The sequence below is a fragment of the Rhinolophus ferrumequinum genome, chromosome 19 (assembly GCF_004115265.2).
Source record: "Rhinolophus ferrumequinum isolate MPI-CBG mRhiFer1 chromosome 19, mRhiFer1_v1.p, whole genome shotgun sequence".
Taxonomy (NCBI): Eukaryota; Metazoa; Chordata; class Mammalia; order Chiroptera; family Rhinolophidae; genus Rhinolophus; species Rhinolophus ferrumequinum.
Genome location: NC_046302.1, coordinates 9566102 through 9589289, shown reverse-complemented (window position 1 = coordinate 9589289; position 23188 = coordinate 9566102). Strand labels below are relative to the sequence as shown.

Sequence of the window (23188 nt, the reverse complement as noted above, 5' to 3'; positions counted from 1 at the left end):
TCTGACTTATTTCACTTAGCATTACACTCTGAACATCCATCCATGTTGTCACAAATGTCCCTATATCATCTTTTCTTACCGCCGAATAGTATTCCATTGTGTATATATACCACAACTTCTTCATCCATTCATCTATCAAAGGACATTTTGGTTGTTTCCATGTCTTGGCCACCGTAAACAAAGTTGCAGTCTGATGTTTTAGGATGAAGTGCTCTATATATGTCAATTATGTCATTTTGTCTAATGTGTCATTTAGGGCTGCTATTTCGTTATTTATTTTCTGTTTGGATGATCTATCCATAGCTGTCAGTGATGTATTTGAGTCCCCTAGTATAATTGTGTTTTGGTCAATTTCTCCCTTTAGTTCTGTTAGTAGTTGCTTGGTATATTTCGGTGCTCCCTGATTGGGGGCATAAATATTGATGACTGTTATGTCTTCTTGTTGTATAGTCCCCTTTGCAATTATGAAATGTCCATCTTTTTCTCTCGTTACCTTTTTCACCCTGAAGTCTGTTTCATCTGATATCAGTATGCCTACATCTGATTTTCTCTGGATACCATTTGCTTGGAGTGTCAATTTCCACTCTTTCACTTTGAGTCTATGCTTGTCCTTGTAGCTGAGATGTGTCTCTTGGAGACAGCATATGGTTGGGTTTAGTTTTTTGATCCAATCTGCTACTCTGTGCCTTTTTATTGGTGAGTTCAGGCCATTCACATTTAGGGTGATTATTGATGTGTGAGGATTTCCTGTCATTCTATCTTTAGTTTTCTGGTAAGGCTGTGTCTCCATTGTTTCTTTGCCTTTTTGTTGTTGTCTATTATTTCTGTGTGGTGGTATTCTATAATGTTTCCCTCTGTTTCTTCTTTTATTACAGTATATATTTCAGTTCTAGATTTTTTTTGAGTGGTTACCCTTAAGTTTATGTAAAAGAAAGTTTGATATTTAGAGTATTCCATTTTCTTCAGCACGCTTACTTTCTCCATTCCCATATTCCGGTTCATGCCTTTACTCTCCCCCTTTTTATGTTTTGGTTGCCACAAATTGTCCCTGTTGATGGTGGTCGAATAGCCTCCTTTATTATTTCTTGTAGTGCGGGTCGTGTATTAGAAAATTCCCTCAGCTTCTGTATGTCTGGAAAGGTCTTTATTCCTCCTTCATAGCTAAAGGATATCTTTGCTGAATATATTATTCTTGCCTCATAATTTCTCTCTTTCAATAGTTTGAGTATTTGAGTCCACTCCCTCTTGGCTTGTAGCGTTTCTGCAGAAAAATCTGATGATAATCTAATGGGCTTTCCTTTGTAGGTTACCGTCTTCTTTTCCCTGGCTGCCTCGAGGATTCTTTCTTTGTCGTTGATTTTAGGCAACTTCAATACAATGTGCCTTGGAGAAGGCCTGTTGGGACTGAGGTAATTAGGTGTTCTATTTGCTTCTTAGATTTGAGGATCCAGTTCTGTCCACAAGTTTGGGAAGTTCGCATCGACAATTTGTTTGAATATATTCTCTGTTCCCTTCTCTCTTTCTTCTCCTTCTGGTATGCCCATTATTCTTATATTGCTCTTTCTGATGGAATCAGAAAGTTCTTGTAGAGTTCTTTTATTTCTTTTAAGTCTCAAGTCTCCTTCTTTTTCCATCCGTGTCATTTCCAGGTTTCTATCTTCGATGTCACTGATTTTTTCCTCCATCTGGTCCACTCTACTACCTAAGCTGGCTATTTCATTGTCCATTTCTTCTCTTGAGTTCTTAATCTCCAGAAATTCTTTCTGGTTCTTTTTTAAAATTTCAATCTCTTTTGTAAAATGCTCATGTTGTTCTTTGATTGTGTTTCTGAGTTCATTAAACTGCCTTTCTGTGTTTTCTTGCATCTCGTTGTGTTTTCTCAGAACTGCAATCTTGAATGTCTGTCATTTAAGTCACATATTTCCGTATCTTTTAAGTTCATTTTCTGGAGACTTTTCACTTTCTTTCTGAGCTGTCTTGTTGCCTTCGTTCTTCATGGCAATTACTGATTTATTATTTATCTTCCTAGACATCTCCAGGAGTGGCTTCTGCAACAGGTTGATAGGAAGAGGTCTTTCTTTTGTTTTCCAGTACTTGTTGGTAGAATGTTTTATTTTCTCTCTGACTGCAGCCTTTTTTTCTCTCTCACACGGTAGTGCTGTTTTCTCTGCACTATACCAGCTTCTCACACAATGGGGTGATTCCCTGGGAGACGGGCTTCTCCTCTGTTAATAGTTCGCCTGGGTCACAGGGCACAGTGTCCATGTGGATATGCGGAGAGCTTTTGAAGTTCCAAAGCTCTTCCTGCACCAGATTCAGAGCCCGTATGTTTCAGCAGTTCTGTTTACTCCTGCAGGAATCTGCCCAGATACGTGGGGCCAGGGGCAGGGTGAGTTGTGAGAGGTATCCCAGAGCAATTGCAGAGACCACCACCACATCCGGTGTCCTGCTTCCACAGCTCCCTCCCCTTTGCCGGAACTAGTTGGGCTGCGAATCTGTGTCTGTGGTCCACAGTTCTCAGAACAGCAAATATTCCATTCTTTTGATCTGACTCTGCTACTGTTTTGCTTATAGCACTGGGCCGGTGGGGGCGGGGCAAGCTCTGGGAGGGTGAGGAGGGGGCGGGTAGTCTCAGTGCCTAAGGCTTCCATTCTCTGCTCTGCTGTGAGGGCGTAAACCACCGTTTTCAGCTTTCTTCCCTCCGTCTTTTCTCTGAGGTCTCTGCCATGAGTGTTGGGTTCAGCTGTGTTATATGCTGCCCCTCAGCCCTGTGGGCCATAAGCTGAGCCCTAGCAGTCCAAGTTCTTCCCTCTCCTGCAGCTGCGGTATTTCCGGGATGCAGCGAGCTCGGAGCATTGAGCTAGGTCTGTGTCCTGCACCCGCGCAGCTCTGTCTCTGCACTTCTCCCTTCCCTCCTCTCCCTCTCGTGCAATTCGCCCACCTTTAGGTGAATTCAGTAGTGGGCCTCGTCATCCTACCTGTGCAGCGAGTCCTTTGTGGAGTTATAGTTGTTCGATTAGTTGTAAATTCCAGGGGAGATTTACAGAGGCTCACCTCACGCTGCCGTTTTGATGACATCTCCCGTGAGTCCTTTTTAGATAGGAGATGCTTCCGTGAATTTAGTAAATGCTTTTATGGAGCACTAGACGCTGGCCCACACTGAGGATTCCAACGTGATGGAGATGATGTCCCTGCCCCCAGGACAGAGCAGACCAGACAGTAAGAGCACTGTGACAACACAGCACTATGCTGGAGCTGTATGTATAGTGCTGTCAAGGCGCAGAGAAGGAAAACATTTCTTGCCAGAAAGTGGTCTCGAGAAGCATTAGTTGACCAATATAGATCATTCCGAGTTCCTTCGTATTCTCTGGGAGCCCGCTGAAGGTTTGCACTGTTAAAAGAATCTTGTAATGGCTTACAGGACTTTTCCAGGGAGTCCCTTCAGCTCTGTGACAAACTTCAAGGGGATTCACAAGGTAAAATGAGGAATTCCCAGCAGTGCCCTGGGGACCCCCACACACAAAGCACGTGCCAGGGGATGTTGATAAGCCTCGTGCTGATCATAAGACAGTATCAGTGGGGTGTGAGTTCATGTGTGCTCAGAGAGCCAACTGGCCTTTGTTCAATATAGCTTTGAGTTTGCTACTTCTTGCTGCACCGTTTAATGCCTACACTTGGTAGACATTTGAGAAATAGTTTTGAATGATTAATGAAAACAATAATAAAAGCTAGCATTTGCTGAGCACTTAACTATGTATCCTTTACACATATCAACTCACTCCCTGTTACCATGAAATACATAATATTGTTGTATCTATTTTACAGGAGAGGAAATTGAGGTATAAAGAAGGTAAAAGGGTTAGTTACACAGTTAATAAGATATGGAGACAGGATTCCAAGCCAGGAGCAGCTTTTATAACCACTAACAGTTGGTCCCTACCTGCTTGCCACCATGCCCAAAGTTTTTGCCACCATCATAGTCTACACAGGCCAGTGTCGGTGACAAGAGGCAAGTTAAGGAGACTTTCGCCCCTTCCTTCCCCATCCTTTATCTCCCCAGGCCACACCAAATAAATATACAAACTAAGTAAAAACTGCACTCGCTGTTGAACAGCAGCTGCAAACTAAGTCCTCTAGTCCCCAGGCTGACCCCTGTGTCCCCCTGTGCAGAAATTAGGGAGCTGCCACTGGTAAGGGCCTTTGACAGTTCTTTTTTGATGGCTTCGTTTCTATTGTCTAAGAAAGATATTGGGGCGAGTGTCTAATTTATGTATTAATTATACCCATTATCAGTCATTGTCACCTAGCTCGCACAGCTCCAAGGGGAACAGGATGTCATAAGACATTTAATAACGGGCTAGGTGTGGGGCAGGCAGCAGCCGACAGAGCTGCCTGCACCTACTGAGCTGGTGCTGCAAGGACGGCTCACAGAGGGCATAGGCCAGCGCATTGGAATATGGTCTGGGAGGGGGGCCCACCCAAAGAGAACCACGGGCTAACTTACCTCCTGACGTTGCTGATCAAAATTTATACTGTCTTTCTCATGAAGACATTTCAAAGCCACAAATTCTATACCGATTTTAATTCTATACTCTTTTAATTCTACTAAGTGCTGTCCTCATATTCAGGTTCAGACATGGGGAGACAAAGTGACTTGTCTGTGATCACATGAATAGGTAGTTGTCCTTTGTGACTTAAAAAATGATTTTCTCGTTTAATTATTTAGAAAAGTTTGTTTTTATAGATTCAGAAAGAGCCATCACCCCTCCAGGCAAACATGGATTGCTTCCTTTCTGTGAAAAGCCTGCACGCTCACGAAAGCATCCAAGCAGCTTCTCTCGTGTCAAGTTCTATTCAGCCTCCAGACATCCCACTCGCCTTGTCCAGCCTGGACTTTCTGGGTACTGGGTGTGCAGTTTTCCACAGAAATTTTGAATCCCATCTGTCTAGTTTATTTCTCCTTGCAGCTAGTCCAAGAGTATGTGGTTAAATACAGCCGATAATTCATCCCTTCCTTCCACAAATATTTATTGACCACTTACTGTTGGCCAGACACTGTGCTCAGCACCCTTACTGAAGACAACTAACCCTAATTGGGTGTTGCCTGCCTAGCAGTACAGCTCAGTGCAAGGTTTGGCACATTCTTTCTGTAAAAGGCCAGATAATAAATATTTCAGGCTTTGCAGACCTGCCTTTCTCAGCTCAGCTCCTCAGCCCTGGTGTTGAATGTAAAAGCAGCCATCAACAATACATAAATGAATGGGCTGTCTTCCAATAAAACTTTATTTTCAAATCAGGCAGTGGGCTGGATTCAGCGCACAGGCTGTAGATTCCTCACTCCACATTTAGCAGATAACAGATCCCACCAGGAGAACTTGTCATTTCTACCACCCAGAGTCCATTCCTTCAACCACAAAGATCATCCAACTCTCAAGCCCTGCCCTTAGGACTGATGATTTCATCACCCTGGACGTAGGCACTGGATGTGATGTGGTCTGTGCATCTAGCAGAATGTTGTCAGAGGCTGAAAAGGTTTGAATCTAGCTCCCACCCCAGGTATTTACAGTCTGTGGTCTAGCCCAGACTAAAAGGCACCCGAGAATACTAGGACAAGGGTAATGACTAGGGGGTAGACTCAATGAGGAAAGACCTTTTAGGCAAAAGAGAAGAACATAGGATTAGGAATCAGAAGATACAGTTTGGAGCCTTTGCCCCACCCCTTGCTAGCCAAGTGACCGTGAGTAAGTCATGAACCTGCTCAATGTCACCGTTTCCTGAGAACACTGCTGTTATGCGGGACGTCAGGCAGGGTCTCTGGTCCCGCTCCCTGCATAAGAACGCAGGATATGGTGAGGCCGAAAAAGGAACACCCATGGAGCCATCGATAGGGGAGTCATACCACTATATTCTCGCTGGCGGCCGGGTTGGAAACACAGGAAGCAGGAGCCACAGAATCCGCAATCCACACTCCGCGCTTGCTAGCTCAGCCACCATCTTCTTGCTAGCCCCCCATTTTCTGCTAGTGTAGCCACAGCAGTTATATTAGTGGCCAATGGCTCACTGGCTACAGCTGACGGCCAACTAGCCACAGCTGATGGCCATCCAATCACAGTTGATGGCCATTTACTACCTGAGCCAGCACCTTTCCACGTGAGGCCGAGAGCCTAGAAACTGCACTCCTGGCTCTGTCCCCACAACCACCTATTGTGGAAATGAACTGAAATGCCACATAAAAACAACATTGATCACTGTTATCTGAAAAACAAATCACATCTTTTCTTCTTCATTACTGTTGCATTACTCTACTCTTCTTCAGTTTAGCACATTCTGTAGGTCATTTAAAATGGAAAACAACATCTGGAAATTTGGAAATCTCAGGTTCAAAGCTGGTAGGTAATTGCAGATTCCACCTTGCTCCCTAATTGTTAGCAAGACTCTGCACAGCAGTCCAGCTGATCACGTGTTGTTGATTTGCATGGCCGTTGCTTTTATTCCTGATCTCTGGGACTGATAGCTCTCGCATGCTCTCTATTCTTCCCCTCCTGTGCTCATTCACTGTTTCTTCATCAGATCACATTGTTTTTGTGCTTTTCTAGGATCAATGTCAAAAAGAGGCCTCTCTGCCCCTGCTGCTCTACCCAATCTCCTAATCTGACCTCTCGGCTTCTGTGGCATCAAGAAGCCTTTCCCTGTTCACATGTTACCTCCTTTTCCATGTATTTTTAAAATAAAAATGATATATACATTATATATACATATGTGTGTATATATATGTATATATATACACACATATATATATATGTATATATATATATGTATATATACACACAGACACACACACACACACACGTAAATTTATTTAAGGTGCACAACATGATTTCATGTACATGGTGAAATGATTATTGCGGTCAAGCTAATGAATATAGCCTCTCTGTACATAGTTGCAATTTGTGTGTGTGGTGGTGAGAGCACCTGAAATCTCACTGAGCATGTTTCCAATATTCAGTACAGGATTACTGTGTTTCCCCAAAAATAAGACCAGGTCTTATGCTAAGTTTTCCTCCAAAAGACGCATTAGGGCTTATGTTCAGGGGATGTCATCCTGAAAAATCATGCTAGGGCTTATTTTCCGGTTAGGTATTATTTTCAGGGAAACACAAGGTATTAACCATAGTCATCATGTTGTACATTAGATCTCAAGACTTATTCATCCCACATAACTGCAACTTTGTACCCTTTGACCAACATCTCCCCATTTTTCCACCTCCCCAACCTTGGTAATCACTGTTCTAGTCCCTGCTTCTATATATTTGACTTCTTTAGACTTCACATATAAGTGAGATCATGCAGCTGTTTTTTGTTGTTGTTTTCTTCTTTCTATGTCTGTCTTATTTCACTTAGCATAATGCCTTCCAGGATTATCCATTTTGTAGCAAATGGTTCTTTTCCTCTAGTTTGTTCTCTAAAACCCCTCTACAGTTGTCTGTGGTTATTTATATGATTCTATATAAGGCTTGATGCTGGCATATCCTGAGGCATCAGGTAGACCACCTGCCAAACTATTCTTAGTGCTTTTAAAATCGGGCATCCAAATCCGTAGATGCTACCAGGCTAACTAGGCTGAGATGATACCACACATGGGCTGCAGAAGTACCACTACTGCTGGCTTCCATAGCAGGTCTCCGGTGCCCGCCTTGCCCTGTCTTCGTGTTAGACCTTGCACACTGAATGTTGTTTCACTACGGGGTCCCTAGTCCAGTGTGAGCTCCCCCGGTGAGTCAGAAGAGCCACTACAGTGCTTAGGACCACTGAGAATCGGCACTTGGAACTGCTTCCTTTGAGACTGTGTGTCTTTAGTTACGGCAGTAAAAATAAAGCTGTTGTTAGAGTTGTGGAAGGTTTTGAGGAGTAAAAAGAATAAAAGTACTTACCTAAATCAAGCTTACTTATACACCCATATCGGCTGTTTCTTTATGGGCATAGAGAATAATATTGCCATCTTCCATCCCCACCCCCCTAAAAAGTATGGAATCGTGGATAGATGGTTCCATGGACTGGGAATCCTGCTTCGTAGTGTCCAAGCCTTGGGAATAACACCACTATTATAGGATGAGCAATGGCAGGGGGATTCAGCCAACATATCTTAGAGATTCTTGTTAGTGCTTTTCAGAGAACATAAGAAGTGCTTGTAATGATCACATTTGTTGTTTTGCAATAGTGTTTGCATATAAAATACTTTTAATGGTGCTTAAAAACTGTTTATTGGCTTTTGCTCTTAAGTAAGTTAAACTTTTTTCTTATTTACACTACAAAGTTGCTGAGCTAGCCCTTTCCAAATATAAACTAATGCCCAGTTCACCACACACACAAACATAGCCCTCCTGATACTCTCAGCAGTTCCTATGTATATAATTAACTCTGAGCTTACGACATGTACCAAATCTCCTGACTAAAGGCAGCCCCTTACATCCTGGGGTCCTTTGGAAGGCGGAGGGCAGGCGGAGGACAGGCATTTGGAGATAATAGCCAGAATCTGCAGACCCTTGCCAGGTTCCTCCCCGCTTTCTGTGGTTCAGTTGACCAAGATGTATGTGTCTGACATGTACCAGCCTCCATGCCAAGCTGAAGGAGTTCTTTCAGCAGACATATACTGAGTGCCTATTACATGCCAGGGTGTCAGACAGAGAGCAGGGAACAAAACAGAATTCTTTGCCCACATAACACTTAACATGTGTGTGCGGCTGACAGACAAAGACCCGCTAAGTAAACTGTACAATATGTATGTTAGAAAGTGAGGCATGTAACAGAAATACAGCAGAGACAGAGAAGGGAGATGGGTGGGGCAAAGGTTGCAGCTTTTAAACTGTGGTCAAGGAAGGGTTCCCTGAAAGGATGAGATGCAAGCAGGACCTGACACAGGTGAGGAAGGGGGCTGGGTGCAGGCAGAGGCTATGAGGGAGCAGACCCTGCGTCGGCGTAGTCTTGGGGTCAACAAGGAGCCGCGTCACTGGAGCAGAGTGAGTATGACTAAAGGGAGAGGTGAGAAATGTGAAAACACTGCGGTGACCACAGTGAGCCAACACAGATACAGTCCCTACTCTCAGAGAATTGACATTTCCTGTGGGTGGGAGGAGAGAATTAAATGATTGTACAAATGAACTAAATGATTGTACAAATAAGTGAAATAAAATTAAGGGCCATAAAGAAGAGGTACACGGCACTGTGAAACCCCATAATGTGGGGGTTCACATATTCAGGAGGTGTGGGAGGCTTCCCTGAGCACATGAAATAGAGGACCACTTCCATTGTGAACAGACCCTTCACATGAGGACACCCTTAAATTTGAGGAACTGAAGGAAGGCCAGGTGGGCGGAGCTGGGAGGGGTGGGAGGGGGAGGTTGGCGGAGGTGGGGGGAGTTGAAGTCAGATCTGCACGGCTTCTAGGGAAGATTAAGGATATTGGTCTTTATTATAAGAACAAGGGAAACCTCATAAAAGGGATTTTTTGAGGAGGGGGTGGTGTTTGTTAATTAAATTTGCCTTTGAAAAATTTACTCTAACTGTAAAGTAAAAAATTAATTGGAAGGGGACACTAGTTAAGAGCGTCTCTCAGTAGCCCAGGTGAGAAGCAATGATAATGTAGACTATAAAGAAGAGAAGTAGATGGATTCAAGAGACATAATTGGTCAAACTGAATCGACAGAATGTGGGGTAAGGAAGTCAAGAGTCACGTGACTCCCATGTTTCTGACTTGCAGGAGGATGGGTGGATGGATGGACAGGTGGAAGGACAGACCATTTACTCAGATGGGGAAGCTTGAAATGGAATCAGATTCAGAGGGGAGCTCAGAGGTAAGGGTGAGGTTGGTGGTAATAGGGAAAGCTTATGAGTTGAATCTGGAGACATACTGAAATGCCTTTGAAACATTCAAGTGAGATGTCAAGTAGGCAGTTATATAGATTGCTTTGGAACCCCAGAGAGAGGGGTCTGGGTCGAATATAAATTAGTTAATCTCGGGGCATATAGGTGGTGGTTGAAGCCATTGGTGTGGTAAGATTATGTGCAGAGGTGCAGAGGAAGCATAGAGGGCATCCAGAGCCTAGGACCCAGCCTGGAAGGGTTTTAATATGGGAAATTCCAAGACGTACACGTACAAAGGAGCACTGTGTTCTGGAGAAAAGGGCATGTCACTAGTGTCCTGCTGGCAAATCTAGTACAGCGAAGAAACTGACAGAGCAACATGAGGATTATTAATGAATTTAGCAAGAGCTGCATTGAATGGCGTGGGTGAGGGCTGAGGAGGCTTGAGTGAAGACATGGCAGTGAGGACAGACAACTTTATGAAGAGGAAGACAGGAGGTCCCTTCTGAGCTTTGGTGTTCATCTTGATTGGGTTACCTGTGGCCTCCTACTCCGTTTTCCCAGCTAATAGTGAGGTAACTAAGAGGAGAGTGAAACCTTTGACCCAGTCTATGCTACCCGATACTTTTAACCAATAACCCAATCTTGGCCCCTGCTGAAGACTTCAAAAGGATTTGTTTTATAGCAACGTGCTTCTCTCTGCCAATTGAGCCACTCCAACAGTGTCACTTTTGAAGAATCTACCACTGTCATATCTGGCTTAGGTATAAAGGTAACTGAAGGGAGGAGGGAGTTTAACTAGATAAGAATGGTCTTCCTGAAGAGCTTCTGGCATTAAAATTCAGGTGGATGAGAGTAGGGGAGAAACATCAACACATCATGTTTAGGAAGGCAAAGAGTAAATCTAGAAAAAATCAAGTAAAATTTAAAAAGTCGGGGGTCCTGCCAGGATTCTTAAAAATAAAGAGTTAAGAGTCTCTGACAGAGGGTCTAAGTAAAAAAGAGGAAAGACTAAGTAATACATAAAACTAACAACAAGAGCAAACTTAACACGGAGCCACCCACCACTACACTCAAAGGTCCCTCATTTTCTTCATGCTCAGAACCTGCGTAGCCTGAGCTCCAGGAGTGCACAAACAGGGACCCCATCCTGGAGGAGGGGTCACAGAGCGGTAGCATGCCGAGCACTTGCCAACAGTTAACTTGGCTCTTCAGCATCTTGTACCACGAAACCAGTACAGCGGCAAGAATGTAACCACAGGAGGAGCAAAGCCATTATTTGCAGATCAATTGTAATTAAAAGTAATTTCAAGTCTCGTCTCAGAGGGCAAATGTTGCTTAGATCATTGTTATTCCAATTAAATATGTCATCAATATTTAGCAGAAAGATAGAATTGATTGGAGGTGAAAGATTATCAATGCCATACTCTACTTCTGCTGCTGTAGTAATATCTAATCACATGCAAGCAAGCCTATTACCGATATCCATTGTGTTTAATATGAAAGTGTTAAAATATTTGAAGCTTCTTAGCAGTATGTTAAACATAATGTTATTTGATGAAAAGAGCATAAGTAACATGTTTTAGGAATTTAGAGCATAGAGACATGCTTAAATCCCTAATTACCCACCTCTGATGTATGAGTGCTGGTATACATGAATGCATACACATACATGCATGCATGAATACATACATGCATTCCTGCACCTACATACATACATACACACTCATACATGAGTACATGCATGCATACACATATACAAACGTGGGGAAAAGCACCAGCAGATTATAATTTTTCACAGTGAGCAAAGATTTGTTATGCTTTATGCCAAGTCTTTATGTGCCTGTTTCTTATCCAAAAATATTATTCTTGCCCTATTTCATGTAGTAAAGGCTTTTCTTTCCTTTTTTTTTTTTTTTTTAAGAAATGGGAGGAATGGCAACAAGGCTTTCTGTAGATGGAGTTTCTCAAAATGTCAGTTTGTTTGTTACCTTTCTTGATGTCTTGATGGGGTAACATTGAGTTGTGATCATAATACAAATTTTAGTTGGATTTTCACCATATACCAGTCATCCATGGCTAAACAGGTTTCTTTTCTTCCCAATTATGAAAGCAATTCAGACACATTAAAGAAAAATTGTGCAGTAATGAAAAGTTGGGGAAAATTGCCCAGAACATTACCAACGAAATTCAAACCCTGCTAACATTATTTTTCTGCTTCCTTCAAATCTCTTTTTGTTCTATGCCTTGAAGTTGTCAGCTTTATTTTTTAAAATAAAGATAGGTTTATTGTTTTCTTTGTGATGATAAAGACAGTATAAACTGTATAGACAATTGAAGTAGTACATAAAATCATAGCAATGAAAGTAAATATCACTCCAAAATTTACCACCCAGCAGAAACCCCATCCTTTCAGTTATCCCACCATGCATTCCCAAACACGTATACAAATACATAGATTATTTCATATAAATAGACTCTAAGGAGACATGCCGCTTTGTATCCTGTTCTACTTCATTCTACAATATGTTACAGACTTCTTTCCAGGTAAAGAAATACAAGGCGTAGTAATCCTTTTTAATGATTGTATCATATTCCATTGTTTTATAAGACCACTGTTGGTCAGTCCCCCGTTGATATCATTAAGTGGTTAAACTAGGTGAGGATAGAATAAATTGTGTTTTAGAAAAGCAACTGTCAGCATGGATTCACTACAGAGGGAGGAATCTGGAGGCAAAACTGAAATAGTCATGAGAAATTATCTGGTCTTGAATGAAGTCACTGGCAGTAACAATACAAGTGACAATTCACTTTTACTTAGTTCTTACTATGTACCAGACTCTTACAATGCATTAGTAATGTTAACTCACTTAATCTTCACAAAAACTAAAAGTAGACACTACTTTTATTCCCATTTTACAACTGAAGAAACTGAGGCATAGGGAAGTTAAATAACTTGTCCAAAGTCACACAACTAGAAAGTGACAGAATTGGAATTCAAACCCAGGGATTCTGACTCTGATGCCTGTGGTCTTTACCTCTGTGTTACACTGTACAGACATAGGGACAGAAAAGAGAAGTTGTTGAATAGATGTCGCGGGTTTAAGGTGTAGGCGCTGTTGAGGAGTATCCAGCCTGTTTCCAAACCTTTTTCTTGTTTCCTCTTTAAAACTTGTTCCAACTCGTCTTCCCCAAAGGGTGGCTGCTTAGAGTTTTCAGCTCTACGCTGCTCTCCTGTTCCCCAAACATTCTGGGCTCTTTGTGGTTTGAATTGCTAAATTTCTCCAAGGATGTCTCTTTTACTCACCTTGAAAGAGTGTTTTTTCTTTCTAATGAGAACTACCTGTCCTGTGTTCCAGGTGCTTGACATGTATTATCTCACCTGGTCTTCCTAACCCTCCTGGGGGTGCCCAGAGGTACCCACTCTTTACAAATGAACCTCAGCAAGATTCAGAGTTTGTCGAAGTTCAGAATTCGCTACTGCTGGAGCAGTAGCGCCAGCATTCAAATCAGGATCTGAGAGACACCAAAGCCCTATTATTTTCACTTATTACACAATAGCAATATGAAATGGCTTTGCAGTAATCTAGAAAAAACTCCCATATTGGGAGAGAAACGAGAATGGTAACTTTCCACTCTAGATCTCATGTCTTTTCAGCCTGACCTGGCAGAAACAGTAAGTCCTTGACCTCTTGGCTTTCATGGTCAATAATTGACCTGTTGTTAGCCACAAATCCCATTGGATTTTCCAAATTTTTATACTTGAACAGTTGAGTTCTCCAAATTTTTTCCTCCTTTCATCCCTTGCACTGAGAAAGGCCCTCTCCCAGCTGGTCGGTCTCCAAGGAAAAGCAGGACAGGAGCCAGCCAGAGGGCAGTTGGCACTTCTGTAGACCCTTTCTCTGAGTGACTCCCATTTGCCACATGCCAGAAATGTCCTCTAGCATTTCCTCATAGTCATCTGATACTAGCTAGTCTCAAGATTGCCCCAAGAGAAGAAACTGAGTTTTCCTAAAAGAATGACTGACACATGTTAGTCTTCCTAATTGGCATCTGATTCAAGGTGAATGAGAGTTCAAGAAAATATGGCGATGAGCTTCCATGTGCTGATTTATTTGCCTCCAACAATCTAGATTTATTATTTTTATAGCCACCTAAGAGCTTGGTTTAACAGAGGATGCCTGAGAATCCCAGTTCTATCTCCAAGGCACTCTCAGATTTCCAAGCAGCCATTCAGAGAAGACTCTTGTGGCTAGAGGGACACATCATCTCACTTCTTTTGCTTTTACTGTCTCTGACTCGATGTGCGTGATGGTGATACTTTGTTATTTGTCTTATTGCTGTTTATGAAGGATGGTTTTCACATTGGCCTGCCAGAAGGCAGAGGATTAACTTGTAAGTGTTGACCCATTTCACCAAAAGGACAGTCACACAATGACCAGCCTCCTCTCCATGGACGAAACTCATGTTCCTGTGTTCTCCTGCACAGCTGACTCCTCCTCCAGAAGACTTCCCCATTTGCAGGGCTAAAATCTGTATCTCCCTGCCTTCAGTACATTAACTTATCAATAGTCATTTATTTTATCACTAAAAAAAAAAATACCTCATAAACCTCATTTCAATGACTTAAATATTTCTACTAAGTACACATAAATAATGTAGGACAATTGTCGGCTAGTAGCAAACTCTAGAGTCATTACCAGGGAAAGGGGACCAGCCCCTCTCAGGAGAGGCTGCCCAGAGAGGAACTCCCCAGGGCTCTCACACTGCACGTCCATCAGATGCCCTTCTCACATTGTTTTTACACTTTATTTATGTATCTGTTTTGACATTCAACATGATATTAATTTCAGGTGTACAGCAGAGTGGTTAGACTTTTATATAATTCAAGAAGTGATCTCCCAGACCAGTCTAGTACCCACCTGGCACTACACATAGTTATTACCATATTATTGACTATATTCCCTATGCTTTACTTTACATCCCCATGATTGTTTTGTAACTACCAATTTGTACTTCTTAATCCCTTCACCTTTTTCACCCTGTCCCCAAAACCCCCTCCCATCTATTACCCAAATAAATCTAGTACCTATCTGACACCATACATAGTTATTGCAATATTATTGACTATATTTTTTATGCTACACCCTACATCCCCATGACTACTATGTAACGACCAATTTGTACTTCTTAAGTCCTTCCTCTTTTTAACTCACCCCCACCCACCCCACCCATCTGGCAACCATCAAAATGTTCTCTGTATCTATGTTTGTTTCTGTTTTGTTTGTTTGTATATTTTGCTCTTGAGATTCTACATATAAACGAAATCACATTGCATCTGTCTTTCTCTGTCTGATATACTCCACTTAGCACATTACCCTCTAGGTCTATCTCTGCAGCCACACATGGCAAGAAACCATTCCTATCCATGGCTGATGAATATTCCATTTTATATATGTACCACCTCCTCTTTATCCATTCATCTATCAGTGGACACCCAGACTGCCGCCACATCTTGGCCATTACAAACAATGCTCCAATGAACATATGGATGCACATGTCCTCTTGAAGTAGCATTTTGAGTTTCTTTGGATAAATACCCAGAAATGAGATTACTGGGTCCTTCTTTGACTCTTATAGCCTTTGTTTTAAAGTCTACTTTGTCTGGCATGAGTATTGCTACCTCAGATTTTTGTTTGTGTGTTTCTTTGTTTGTTTCCCTTTTCATTACATATCTTTTACCCATCCCTTTAATTTCAGTCTGTGAGTTCCTTTAGATCTGAAGTAAATCTCTTACAGGCCACATATGTAAGGATTTTGTTTGCTTATCTGTTCATCCACCCTATCTTCTGATTGGAGCATTTACTCCATTTACATTTAAAGTAATTGTTGATAGATGTGTAGTTATTGCCATTTTATTATTCATATTTTTATCTTTTTTTTCATCTTAAAGAAGTCCTTCTAACATTCCTCGTAATACCGGCTTGATGCTGATGAACTCCTTTAGCTTTTTCTTGTCTGGGAAGCTCTTCATCTGTTTTTCAATTCTAAACGATAGCTTTGCTAGGTAGAGTAATTTTGGTTGTAGGTCCTTGCTTTTCATCATTTTGAATATTTTCTGCCAATATTATCTGGCCTGAGAAGTTTCTGGTGAGAATTCAGCTGACAGTCTTATGGGCACTCCCTTGTAAGAAACTAACTGCTTTTCTCTTGTTGCTTTCAAGATTCTTTGTCTTTAATCTTTGGCATTTTTATTATGATGTGTCTTGGTATGGGCCTGTTTGGTTTCATCTTGTTTGGTACTCTCTGTGCTACCAGGCCTTTTTTGTCTATTTCCTTCACCAAGTTAGGGAAGTTGTCTGTCATTATTTCTTCAAATAGGTTTTCAATTCCTTGCTTTTTATCTTCTTCTGGTACCCCTATGATGAGAATGTTGGTATGCTTCACGGTGTCCCAGAGGCCCCTTAAACTATCCTCATTTGTTTGTATTTTTTCTTCTTGCTGTTCTGATTTGGTGTTTTCTGCTGCCTTATCTTCTAAATTGCTGACCTATCCTCTGCTTCATCTAATCTACTGTTGATTCCCTCTAATGTATTCTTCATTTCAGTATTGTATTCTTCATTTCTGTCTCATTCTTTTTTTTTTAATGTTTTCTATCTCCAATTTTAGCTTCCCATCTCTTTATTGAAATTCTTCCTGAGATCATTGATCATCCTTATAATCAGTGTTTGGAACTCTGCATCTGGTAGATTGCTTGTCGCCATTTTGTTTAGCTCTTTTTCTGGAATTTTGTTTTTTTATTGTCTTTGGGACATGTTTCTTTGTGTCCCCATTTTGGCTGCCTCCCTGTGTTTGTTTCTGTGTATTAGGTAGGACTGCTATGCTTCCCAGTCTTCATAGAGTGGCCTTATGGGACCTAATGGTGCAGTCTCCTTGGTCACCAGAGCTGGATGCTCCAGGTGTGTCCCTTGTATGGGTTGTGTGTGCTTTCCTGTTGTAGTTGAGCCTTGGTTGCTTTTTGCATGTCAATGGGAGGGACTGACCATCAGGCTGATGAGTTGTGAGGACTGGCCATGACTACAGTGGAGGAGCTATGGTGCAAGGGCTGACCCTAAAGAACAGGATTCACTTTAGCGGAGATCTGGTGCCTGCCCTGTGTGCCCTTTGGGTGTGTCATCCTTGCAGGCAGCAGAAAATGCTCCAGCTTGGTCCAAAGCTGGCCACCAAGTGTGGCAGTCCTGGGGCCTCCTGGGAGGGGCCCACTGCAGGCCAAGTTTAGCCACAACTTATGCCCTGCCTGGGGCCACCTGGTATGAGTCACAGAACAATCTGCACATGGCTGCTGCCCACATTGGTCTGGGTGGTTCCTCAAGAGACCAATCTGTGAACTGAGGCCAGCTGTCACTAGTGCCGAGCTTAGGGTTGCTCAACCAGAGGTTTTGGGACACACCAAAGCCAGATTCTACTTGTTTGGGTTTTATAAATATTTAAGAGATTTTAGGAAAGTCTGCAGCATGAGCTAAGACACAATGTTTGTACCAAAAAGCCACTGGAAGCACCTTGGGTATGCCTGCTAGTTGGGTGGGGCAGAGTCTCAGGGAATCACTACAGTGGGGCTGACAATGTTAGCCAGTGATTGAGACTCAGGTATGGTGCCTGCCTGGATCTTCACCCTGGGAGGGGGAGGGCTCAACAAAGAAACAATGGCTTCTTCTAGCTCCTTCCTCCAGGAGAAAGCTGCCCCTCCCACCCTCATCCTGAAGCTAGACAATTCAGTTTCTCCTCGTATGTTCCTGATATCTTTCAAGCTGCTTACCCTGTGCTGGAGCTCAGAGCAAGTGAGTCCATAAGCAAATAATTCCATGTGCAGGCCCTTTAAGAGGAGTGCCTAGGACTGCAGGCTCCCTCCAGCTCACTCAGCCACAATCTCCACAATATTTACAGCCAGAAGTTATGGGTACTTCTCTCTCCAGCACTGGAACCCTAGGCTGGGGAGCTGGGACCCCTTGCTCCTCTGGGTGGGGGGGACCTCTGCAGCCAATATATCCCTCCTGATTTTTGATGGTCATATGTGGAAGTGGGACCAGCGCCTTCCACATCTCTGCCTCTCCTGCCAGTCTCAAGGTGATTTATTTTCTATGTCCGTAGTTGAAGGTCTTCAGTTCAGCTACACCTCAGGCAGTTGTCAATGATGGTTGTTCTGTAGTTTAGTTGTAATTGACATGGAGATTGAGAGGAGATGAGTATAGTGTTTACCTACTCTACCATCTTGACCAGAAATCCTCTCCCCTTCCCACGTTTGAAAGTGCTATTTCCTAGGATAGCTGAGGTTAGAGCAGAATATGAAGAGGTATTCTACAGAGAGAGATGGAGAAAGTGGACTCTTTTTTTTTTTTTAATTGTGGTAAAAATACATGTAACATAAAATTTACTATTGTAAGCATTTTTAGGTGTACAGTTCAGTGGCATTAAGTACATTCAGCTGTTGTGAAACCACCACCACCATTCCAGAAGTTTTTCATCTTCCCAAACTGAAACTCTGTACCTATTCAACAACAACTCACTATTCCTCTCCTCCCAGCCCTTGGCACCCATCATTTTACTTTCTGTCTCTATGAATCTAATTACTCTAGATACTTCATATAAGGGATCATACTTGTACTTGTTCTTTTATGTCTCACTTACTTCACTTAGCATAATGTCCTCAGGGTGGACTCTTTTATTTTTAGATAAAGAAATATAGGTACAGAAAGGGCATAAAACATCCATATACAGTATAATAGATTGCTGTAAAGCATTCATAGAACCACTAACCAAGTCCACAACAGGACCATTGCCAACACCCTGGAAAGCTCCAGTGAACCTCACCTGATCACTACGTGCCACTTCTTCCACTGAGACAGTGACTCTCATGACACCGTATTTACTAGTGTGAAGCGTTAAATACTTTGTGCACACTTGCTGTGTTTAGGCAGGAACGCTGCATATGGCAGTGCAGGCTGTGCTGTGAATGGAGCCTCTGGAGTTGGACCCTATGACCTTGGTGAAAGGTGCTCTTAGGGATATTCAGAATGGACACTATATAGTCTCTGACCGTAAGAGGTCACAATCTAGTAGACTCAACTTTACAATAAAGAAGATACTACCATGCACATAAGGAAAAATAAAACAATCTCAGTCTGCTCAGGAAATATGCTATACATGCGTCTTGCTCCATCATGAGGGGACTGGAGCAGATAAATTTGGAGAAGTAGCAGCCAAGTTAAAAATTTGAGGGAAGTAACCGGCTGAATGGTAGGAGATGATGGGAAACTATTTCAAAGGCTCTGTTTATGGAATATGAGAGTGCAGTCTTGTCAGAGATAGAAGTCCCTAATGGGAACATTTCTGAACAATTTAAGAGGCCCAAAGGTGGTAAATCATGGGGAATGGGCGGCATTTATCCTGAGGGTCTAACAGAAATAAACTGTGAAAGAGGGGGGATTCTGACAAGAAGGTGCAATAGATCCTAAGATAGCCTTGCTTCTGAAGATTGGGAGGCTCTAATGTGGTGCCTGCCTTTTAAAAAACTGCCCAGGGAAAGTCAAGGAGTACAGGAAGGTAAACCTAATCTCCCTCCAGAGGAGCTGAGTAAAAGTCTGATGGGTATCGAATGGCCATGATTCAGTTCTATGGTAGCATCCTTCATTCGGGAGGCTCAAGTGGCTTTACCAGCAGAATTGCTTATAGCTCCTCTCTGAAGATGCTGTGTGTGAGCACTGATCCTCCTAACAAATACAAAAGCCGTAACAATCCATACATACCCTATGCCCCATTGTCTCACCTCCCCCACCACAGCACGAGCAAACTATGGACAGGGAGCCTCAGGTTTTAAGTAAAATGTATTCGAGGAAAATAGTCCTTAAATAGGTCACCATGAGGAAAAATCCTGACTGCATATGGGTCCATTCTTGCATAGCTATCATCTGTTTCGGCATCAACTATAAAGATAGAAGAAAAATGTGGATGTCTATTACACAGCGCATGATAATAGCAGCAGCCAGTATTTATCCATCACTTACTACATACTGGGCTTTTATCTCATCTCTTTTTGTTTTACTTTAATGCTCACAATAATCCCATGAGGTAGGCACTGTTAATCCCCATTTCATAGATAAGGGAACTAAAGCACAGAGAGATTAAACAACGTGCCCAGCATCACAAGTGGAGGATTCTAACATGAACTCCTGACCCCGGAGCTCCCACACATAACCACTACCCATATTATCTTTTGAGCAGGGCAGGAAGACACGGCTTCCTCCACATTTATCTCTTTGGCCCCCTTTGTCACCACATTCCAGATCAATTTATTGTTCCCCGATTAATTGTAAGGCTCTGATCATGAAATAACATGACTATCTGCCAGGAACTGAAGTGAAAAATCCTATCTATGAAGAAAGGATAGAACCATACCCATTTTCCTTCTACTACACTGTTGAAAGCAAACAGAACATTTATCCCACAGAGTTGAACGTGAGGGGACCAGTATGAAATGTTGACTTTCACCCATTGGCATGTCAAGGCAAGGCACAAGTGCAAATCAGTATTTCCTCCAGTGATGGTGGATAAAATGGTCTGTCACCTGCAGACCCTCCTGGCTCTTGCAACTGGGAATATTGTTTCTCACCCGGTAACCAATGTTGAGGAGAGTTCACAGTTTAGAGGCAGGATCTTCTACTACTCCAGGGTCTCCCACTGCTCCAGCACCTTTGGAAATTAAGTTTTGCAAAGTTTGTCTCATGCCACCTCTCAGAAACCATAGGTGCTTCCCTTTCAGAGCGGCTGGCTTTTATCTGTTCTGAACATTGGGTTAGAGCATAAGTTTTAATTGAAAGAAAGGGTTCCTCTGTTAAAAACAGCATTAATTCAGGAAAATAACTTTTAAAGCATGTATTATTTTTTCAAAAAAACAAAGGTGCACTTTTTATTCATTTAAAAAATATTTTAGGGGAAATGAACTATGTTCCAGGCACTAATCTGGGGATCAGGGTTAGAGCAGTGAGCAAAACAGGAAAACCCCTGTCCTTACATTGGAAAACCCCTGAACTTTCATTTTTAAAATACAGATTTTCAAGGAAATAACTGAGATGTCTCAACAGTACTTGTGGAGAAAAATTTTTATTCAGAGAAAATTTTAACTACACCGGTAGCTAATCAATACCACAATCATGACCCCTATACAGTACTTGCTGTGTGTTGGACATCATTTGGCATTCTTTTCATTTAATCCTTAAAACAGTCCAGTTTGAGGCAGGTGCTATGATCCCCTTCTCCAGTTGCGTCACAAGGCTTACTGGCATAATTGGGTGGCATGTAGTCACATGACTGATGGAGACAGCCTTCTTCTACCTGCCGATGCCTCAGGGGCAGAGGGAAGGCTGTGAGAACTCACGGCGTATGACTGAGGTAGAACCATGTCCACATCTCCCAGAAGGCTGGGCTGTGGTTTATAACCATCATTTGTCAAGGTAGATGTCATAGGCAACCTTCAAAATCCCAGAGCTTGTATGTGATTTACTGAAGCTGCTAAACTTCCAATCCAAGAAATAATTCTGTTGTGACTCACAGGACACTTATGTAGGAGTTTCAAACCTCTGCCAACACTGCATATCTGTAACTGATCAAAGAATAAGTTAATGAGATTTGCTGTAAAATGCAAAGAATTAAATTCTTCCCAGTCTTAATAACAAAATAGGAAGTGTAGAAAGTGTGTAGTATTTAATTCTTTGTTTAGCTTTAAAGCAGCACGGATGTGGGCAATCTCATTGTAATTAATGTGCTTATTTTCTGGGGCTCTGAGCAGCCCAACAGATTGCTTCTGTTAATCATTGTTTTCTTTTCCTTTTCCTTTGTAGATGACCATTCCCGGGTGAGGCTGCAGACGATAGAAGGAGACACCAACTCAGACTATATCAATGGAAATTATATCGATGTACGTACCCTGAAACTGTCAGTAAGCTCAACTGCTCTAACATATACCAACCGGTGTGTCTGTTACAAGACTGGCGGGCACGTGTTGGTCCAGCTCCAGAAGCAAATACAGTAACATGGCCCCATACACATACACCACAGCACTTTACAGTGAGGGTATGGCCACTCCTTTTCTAAGTCAGCCTCTTTGCGGATAACTCCTCTGTAACATTGTGTGCCTTTTATACCATTCCATGCTTATGGACTCGGAAAATGTTATTTCCATTTTTTGTCAACAACTTGGATTATTCGACACTTAAAAAAAAAACTGTTTGCATATTAATAGGACAAAACTCTCCAATTCCTACTTCGATGATTTGCCATCTCTTGTCATCACTGCACTTTTAAGCTGCCTTCAAAGTAGTCTGCAGCTGTTAACCATGACTTCTAATGCACGCAAGACTCATCATTAAATATGTAGGCTGTTTAATTATTGAAGACTGTTTCTTTGTTCATTATGCATCATGTTCACTTAATGTCCTACATTAGAATAAATTCTTTAGGAGGCAGCATTTTTCAGTTGAAAGAATGAATGAAATCAAAAGTAAACTGAAAATCAAGGGAAAGTTGTTGTTATCGCCCAGGCCCAGGTTTACATTAAACAGATTTCAGCCCTGTCGCAGTTCCCAAGGCTTCCTCTCTGGCTGTCATACTATTTCTTAGTCCATCAGTACTTCCGTGGACAGGTTTTATCCATATATATGTGATTTTTTTTTTTTGGTTGAGTATTACTCAGATACTACTAAAATTACTAGCATCACAATCTCTAAGTTATCTAAAAATAGCTGTAAGAATATTATTTTTAGTGCTACTTGGAAAGAGTTGACAGTTTGGTTATAGATTTGAGGGTAAGGTCTGGGGGATGATTATTTCAAAAATAATTCGTGTATCATTCTTCAAAGTACACCATTTCGATAATGACCAAAAACATACTCAACCCAAGTTAGATTTTTCTGAGTAAAGCAGAGTTTCTTCCTAAAGTGCATTGCACTTATTCCTTAGTTCAGCAAATGTTTAATGAGTACCTTACAGGAGTACTTAGAGGTGTTCCAGACCTGTTATCTTCCCCCCAAGGCTTCACAGTTTAGAAGCTGGAGTAAGAAATGTCTTCTCTATAACCCTCCAGCCCTTGGAAGGTTCAAAGGGAATCCTGTTCATGCTCCGGCCCCAGCTCCTACACCTCCTACTGGGTCCTTGAGCACAGGGACAGTGAACTACTGATTTTTGTATCCCCTGCACCTGGCACATGCCTGAAATGTTGTCAGCACTTAATAAGTATTTGATGAACCACTGACTGAAGAAGTAAATGCGGTCAGAT

General features: G+C 42.1%; 1 protein-coding gene across 11 annotated transcripts in view; it reads left to right on the top strand.

Moving 5' to 3' along the window:
* PTPRM (protein tyrosine phosphatase receptor type M) overlaps positions 1–23188 on the top strand; it is a 799491-nt gene that overhangs the window by 677847 nt on the left and 98456 nt on the right. For all 11 annotated transcript variants that reach the window (XM_033087233.1, XM_033087234.1, XM_033087225.1 and 8 more), the window contains one exon: positions 21756–21832. In XM_033087233.1, the coding sequence (XP_032943124.1) occupies positions 21756–21832 (77 nt within the window). The remainder of the gene's footprint in view (positions 1–21755; positions 21833–23188) is intronic.